Here is a 7,411-nt window from a genome sequence, read left to right as displayed (position 1 = left end):
TGACATGTATATTTACATGATTGCCTTTGTGGTTAATGGTTGAATTTGTATGCATCAGTTGGAGAAAGTAATGTTGTATAAAGTAGCTTGTATTGCAGGACGCTGATAGCTGAACCCTCTAGTCTACCTGGTGCTTTTCATCTATTTCTCACTCTGAAAAGAAGACAGATACAGACTTTCTCTCAGCCTTGAAGAATTCTATATTTAGCATATGGACTACAGAAACGGTCTATTTTATGTTAACTTCACTGACAATATAGCAGGCTAAAAAAAGCCTAGATTTCCACATAATGAGCAATATTAAAGAAGTGAATTAGTGTGTGTGTTCGTATTCTTTCTATCTTTAATGTTACTTTCTCTTACTCCCTGTATTTTCCACTCTTGCATTTACATTTGCGCCCTCTTTGGAAAATCGCTTCATAGGCTGTCCTGAATTTAATTGGACACAAGGCAATGGTAATGCTAGAAGGCAAAAGGAAAATAGACATTACAGTGCTGAGAATTAATAGGGCTGCAGTATTCAGTCAAACTGAAGGAAAAGACACTTAGATACAGGCAGCCAGAAATGTCTGACCCAAACTGTCTGGCTCTAAGTCCAGGTGACTCGGAAAGCTTGGCCACGCCTCCTGCTCTGCCACATCCACCTGGGGAACAGCAGCCAGCTGGCAGGACACTTATAAATCCTTCCCTGCCCGCTGAAGGGGTAGGCGGGGGGGGGGGAGGGGGTTAAGGAGAGCCATTCCTATTCACGCTGGCTAATGTTTTACAGGTTTTACCGCGGGGGTCAGTCATTGTGGGTCATTTGCGTCATCGCCGGAGGAAAGGGAACTATTTAGGGGGGGCTGCCAATGCAGAGGAGGCCATGTGCAGGGAATGAGGAACACACTTGTGTGTTTGTGAAGATTAGCACACATAAAAGCTGGCTGGCTGGCATCCACACACACACACTCGCAATCCCTGTCTCAGGCACCGGCCTGTAAAGCGAACACTTAATGAAGAATTGCATGCCTGTTAACAATGCACATGTACATCATGATATATTTCACACTCTGCTCTCTGTTTTCCCCTCCCATACTCTTCACACTTTCTTCCTCAGACTCGGCTAATTTCTGAAGTGTGACTAATGGGATTTATCATCTTCACGTTTCCTGGGACAGACTTAGCCTGATCCTAAAAGCTCAGTGTTTGAGTCTCTACCAGAGATAGACCTGTCACTCTCCCAGGGTTAAAGCACGGGCAAAAAGGATGCCATGGCCTTGAGAAAACCACAATGGGAGTACTCCATATTCTGACCTCAAAACCGACGGCACGAAATGTGTCACAACCACTGACAAAGCAAATATCTTCCTATTGAAGCCTAAATGAACAGTATAAAATATTTTGTATAACCTCATGTGTTTTGTTTTGTAATATTATCTATGTATAAGCCGTTATTCCTTGTGTATGCTCTCTGGACGACTCCTTCTGTATCACTTTAGTTCCCAGCTCTGCACATTCAGCAGGGTGAAAAAGAGGGGATCTGGCTGGGTAGACCTGGCAGCCCACCTCAAAACAGCATGCCAACGCCATTAGTGTATAATGGTCCAGTCAGGATAACTGCTGCGGCCTGGAGAGCGCAGAAGGGAACACAGCACTCACTTGTTTGTTTGTTTAACAAGACTCTGCTCATTTCAGTCTGCAAGGTGCCAGTGGGCTTTGTGTGGTTTAATTCCCAGGTGATTTAAACAATGCACAGTATGACAACAATAGCAGCCACTAAGGCCACAGCACACTTGTTTGGAAGAGTTCTGTCAGAATAAATAGGTTATGACACTACAATTTAGTAAGTCAAATCTAACATAACTTGGCGCTGTCACTCATCCTGTGGTCCAGACATTTCCCCAAAGGTAACTTATTTGTTGATCAGCTAATTAAGGTTAGGGGTCACTTTCTGCCTACTTTTCATATGTCATTGGATCATGTTCATCAGAAAACATGGACAACATTAAGATAAATAGTGCATTTGCCCATCATCCACCAACTCTAATTTAACCACTTGAAAAAACTAAATTATTGATGTATATCTCTACTGAAAGACCTTTTGTCACATTTATGAATTACATAATAAAAGGCCACAGGATCAGTCGCGTACATTAATACAAAAATATAAAAGGTTCGAGCCACATTTGTCTCTATTTTGTTGCTCGTACTGTAGGTCTTATTTAAGCGATGAGAATTTGATAGATGTGTTCTGGTTCAGTGCACAGTGCATGTCTCAGACAACAGGGCTGGGTGTAACAGTTCCACTGTAAAATGTTTTTATGAAGCCATAAGTCTGACTGCGACAGAAGGCAATATTTCTTTTGGAGGAGGCGATCTACGTCAAAGAGGGGATTTCAAAGTTAATGAACAGTTGAATAACAAAACAATTTGGACCTGACCTTGGCATGAGAACTGAAGCAACCACTCTGAGGTTTGTTTTGGCGTAACAGTGACGTGTGGAAATGTACTATTTGATATTAAAGTATTCTAGCTTTAGGATCCGACTAAGGCTTTGCTATAAAATTACAACGTGACTAGAGAATAAGAATTGGAGAACAACAGAGTTCAGTCAACGGCAATTTTATTAAAGCAGTATGAAATGTGTTCATGCATGCTGCCTCCAGTGCATACATTATTTCATCTTTTATTCACAGCCCTGACGCAGCGAGTCCTCTGTTCTGTGTTTTGTGTGTGCTCATCAGAGAGGACCGCAAGCACACATACCCACATACCCACACACAAGCACAAATACCCACACACAAGCACACATACCCACACACAAGCACAAATACCCACACACATACCCACATACCCACACACAAGCACAAATACCCACACAAGCACACATACCCACACACAAGCACACATACCCACACACAAACACACAGACACACACACCTTTCCCCCACTATTTTCAGCTGCACCTAGAACATTTACAATCCCATCAAGATTCCCACAGGACTCCAGTAAACAAACAGACAGTGACTGCTTGCTCAAGCATATGCCTTTAAATCACATCCCTACATCCTTTATAAATCACTGCTGAAGACATATACAGTCGGGACAGCACCTATGTTCTGACTGATGTACTCAAAGTGTGTGTGTGATAATAAACAGCATGTGTACCTGTGTAGCGCATAAATCTCTGCTTCCTCTTTTTGCAGGTAGAAGGATTTGCATCACAGAGCCTGTTCCCCTAGAAGAGGCTCCGGCCAGCCCCATGGGCAGGTTTTACTCCATTAGCTTGTAAACGCTTGCTTTGTCAGGAAAATTCCCGGAAGGCTCTAGTTCCCCATGTAGAAGGAATGCAGGGGTCTGCGGGGACCAGGAAGGTACATGGGAACGAGAGCCTTTCCTGATAAACTCTGGTGGGCTTCTCTCTATGAGGCACAGCATAAAGCCATTAAGCATGGACCATCACGCTGATGGAAACCTGGCTTAGGGCAAAGCAAACAGGGAGAGGAGAGGTTAGTGTGCTAAGGGGGAAAAAGGCTGCAGGCTTCTTGAGTGACAGCAAGTTATCTTCTTTGGTGACACCCGCACTGGAGCTCACTGAGGCTTAACAAGCAATGCACAACATAAACTATGTTGTCTGCTTACCCTAACCAAAGACAAAGTAGTTATAATATGTTGTCACTGTTTCCGGGTCTTTGGCAAAGGTACATGATTTATGGTTTCAGTCGAACTCTTCTGAGAAGCGCCAACAGCTCTGTGACTGGACCACCCAGAGTTATTGTTTGCAGGCCCGCTGCAGAGGAGCATCTAATTCACACTGTGACTGGGAGGGATACTTGCTTTATTTGTGCTTATAAGTATGTAAGCCAGGGATGGAAGTAGTAAAAGTGGTAATAATACCACAATGTTAAGTTATTCAAAAAGAAAAACATTTGTTTATTCGCCACATGGGGTAGTTCAGTGGGTTGTCCACACAATACTGACATTATAACATTGTACAGTCACTATTAGTTTAATCAGCACAGTGCGCTCATGCTTTGTCTGAACAGCCCTCTTACTTACTCTTGGATCTGTTTATGGTTTTGTATGTGACAGAAACACGCTCAGAGGTCAAAAGTATATTTCCCTATAAAATGTAGCAGAGAAGACATGTACTGTAAAGGAGCATACAATAACATATTTGATGAATTGCACTTAGATACATTGTGCGACTGGTTTTATTAGCACATGAGCAAGTTTAATTTCATACAGTCATATATAACTGACTGATACATTCATAACTTATAAGAAGTTGGTTTTCTGTTTGTACACACTATGTTTGAGTGTATGGTTGTAGGGTAAACAACCTTAACTATATCCATACATATATATGTCTTTGCAAGGCTCAGTTCTCGCGTGCGTGCGTGCGTGTGTGTGTGTGTGTGTGTGTGTGTGTGTGTGTGTGTGTGTGTGTGTGTGTGTGTGTGTGTGTGTGTGTGTGTGTGCAAAGAGCATTAAGGTCTGATGTTTATACATGGAAGGAATCCTAGTAAAAATACACAAAGCATTTGTTTTTTTCTTCGTACTCAAAAACACGGAGCAAAATCTTTCTTGAAAGGACTTTTCCTGGTTCGTCTTGATGAGTAAATGGTGGCTGGCGCACACACAACACACACACAACACACACACACACACACACACCACACACACACACACACACACACACACACACACCACACACACACACACACACACACACACACACACACACACACACACACACACACACACACAACACACACACACACACACACACACACCACCAGCTAAAAGGCTTACTTGTGTTTACCTAGCCATGTGGACTGAAGCTACGGTACATCCAGGACAATCAGCTTACATTCCTCCACATTCATTCAGTCACAGTTCCTCAGCTGATACTGTCTTTCCCCCCCCCAAAGATGCTTCAGAACAGAAGGAGCATAGATCATCACACTATAAAAGCTGGGCCTGAGATAGCTATATTTATTTTTCCTGATAAAATCAATAGCAAAAATATGTTTGCCATCCGTTTTCACAAGCTGTTGTGCGCTCAGAGCGAGGCTATTGCGTCTGAAATACTCTTCCTGTTCCAAGCTTAAAAAATAGAACCCATACAATAATTGCAAAACTGCTGTCAGGAGATGAAACACCAGGGAACAAAGAACTCACTACATAAATATGCATGGGAAACTCCGGTTCTGTTTAGTGTCGCGTGTCTGCAGCTTTATGTTGGATTAGTGTACATTTTCGTCTTGTTTTAGAGAACAACTGTGGAAATGAGTATACAACAGTTTGAAGGACAAACTTGTGTAGCCACCTTTAAAAATAAACAACAAAGTTACTAAAGTGTTGAACAGGCACCAGAATACAATAAAGGAAAATAAACAATTTCAGCAGAACAAAACATGTAATCTATGGTGTAAAGCTTAACTATCAAATGCCAAAGAAATGAGAGGTGTGTTCAGCGAGGCGGTTTAAAAGTAGGACTGAGCAGTTGGGTATAGAATAGATCGAAATGTTTAGGGTGGTTCACCGCAAAGCGCTGTCCATTTCAATCTGGTACTATCATACAGCATGACACCATTCAGATTGAACAACATGGTGTTAAAAGTTTATTGTAAGCATATTTTTGATCAAATTGTGTTTATGCTGTGGGGGGCTGAAGAAAGCACGTGAATGTCCAGGTACTTTAGAATATTACTTATGTTGGGTATTAAAAGCAACAATAATTTCTTTGTCCATGAGATAAAGATAACTCATGACTTTCTTTTTCTTGAGTATACATTATGTATTAACATAATAGAAAACAGGTTTGTGGTTGATTTTTTACTGAGTATAATTTATAGTGACAGAAGGCATGTCCTAATCAATAGGGTAATTGACATTTTATAAGCGGGTACACCCATGTGCTCAAACAACACTGTCTCAAAAATAATCAATTAATTTGCTTTTTTTGTAATAGGTATCTTTCAAGTGGTACAGTGTTAGCGAGCCGGGTGGACCGTTTTCTATCAAAGGTGTTGGCCTATATTATGAAATGAAAATCTCAGTTCTAAGACTAGATGACATCTCCCAAAAACGTGTGTTAACTATGAATTAGAGCGAAGTGTATTAAAATGTTGCAGTCACTGATGCTTTACAATATTGAGCGAAGTATGTATTGGTGTGAGTTAAACTCAAGTGAGGGTAAACTGTTATTAGTATGATATAGCACTTATGGATCTGTGAATTCTGCTGTCATGATATGAATGTTGTCTTTAAGTGTGCGTAGCCTAAGGACTGTTAGTACGGCGCCTCATGTCTTAGATGGCTGGGATGTTCGAGTGATGTGGTAGCATAGCTGAATCTGCATCCATGATTTAGCTATTGTAACTCAATATCTTGAAAATGACTTTTTGGTAAGTAATTTTCTGCAACGATGTTCGATACGCTATCACGACATGTACCATGCATTGAACGAAACTAACTGAGGTAATCATTATTATATTGCTATTCGTATCGATAAGAATGCGTATGCGGATATGTAGATTATATGATTGCGGAAAATAGAAATTATAGTAGGTATGGGGGGAGTATTATTCCGGTAGTGTGTTGTGCTGAACAAAACGGTGCATTTATTCAAACAGTGTAGTGTTTCGACAGAACGCTTCTATTCAGAGCTATTTTTCCAAAACTACTCATGGATAGCAATAGTCCCATGTGCTTTTTTGTAGAGGGTAAGCACCAACGACGAGTTACTTTTGTCCGGATTGAGTCGGTACGCAGTTCACGTACCACGTTTGCCATAGAACTCAGAGGCCGGCGAGAACTGGTACAGTACATCGTGCCATGCGGAAAATAAAGGTGGCCCAAGCCAGTTGTAGAGGGAGATTATGAGATTGGTCAATTTACAGGTCATCTAGACAGTTAGCCTCTGTGGGATAATTTACAGACTAGTTTACCAGAGCCGAATAAGTTAGACGTGCGGTGTCTTCAGCTAGTTAAAACGGTCTGCAGAGACCATTGGCCAGAGACGAGCGGTCTTCATTTAACTCTGTTACATTCAAACAGAAACTGAACAGGCAGATTCGAAGGATTTATTCTTTGGATATGATATTTTACATTCAATTAAATGAAGTTTATTGTTTGTGTATAATACTTATATGAAAAATATTAACACTTTTTTTTTGTTTTTTTATATTTAAATAAAAAAAAAAAAAGTATTATGTTTATGCAATATGTATGTTTTTGGAATTATCGTGAGGCGCCTCAGGAGATTTGGCCAAACAGTAATTCACAGGGAGATCTCAAATGTAAATCCTCTGGTGTGTTTAAAGTGTACATAAGCACCAGGAAACAAACACTCAGACGCATTTGTGGAAAGTTACATCTGTGTCCGGGCAGTTGTCCGGGGAATAGTTTTTTTCTGTCCAACGAT

At 41.0% G+C, this 7,411-nt stretch overlaps 1 protein-coding gene across 1 annotated transcript in view; it reads left to right on the top strand.

The window, feature by feature from the left end:
- The first annotated feature begins 565 nt into the window (after nt 1-565).
- The window catches only part of LOC104950082 (probable G-protein coupled receptor 97), a 12,765-nt gene continuing 5,919 nt past the window's right edge, over nt 566-7,411 (top strand). Inside the window, exon 1 of the mRNA XM_010776538.1 lies at nt 566-703. Coding sequence (XP_010774840.1) covers nt 566-703 — 138 coding nt within the window. The remainder of the gene's footprint in view (nt 704-7,411) is intronic.

Source organism: Notothenia coriiceps, unplaced genomic scaffold (assembly GCF_000735185.1).
Source record: "Notothenia coriiceps isolate Sejong01 unplaced genomic scaffold, NC01 NC01_scaffold00000339, whole genome shotgun sequence".
In the NCBI taxonomy this organism is placed as follows: domain Eukaryota; kingdom Metazoa; phylum Chordata; class Actinopteri; order Perciformes; family Nototheniidae; genus Notothenia; species Notothenia coriiceps.
Note: the sequence above shows the minus strand (reverse complement) of the source record. Positions and strands in the feature narration are given on the sequence as shown.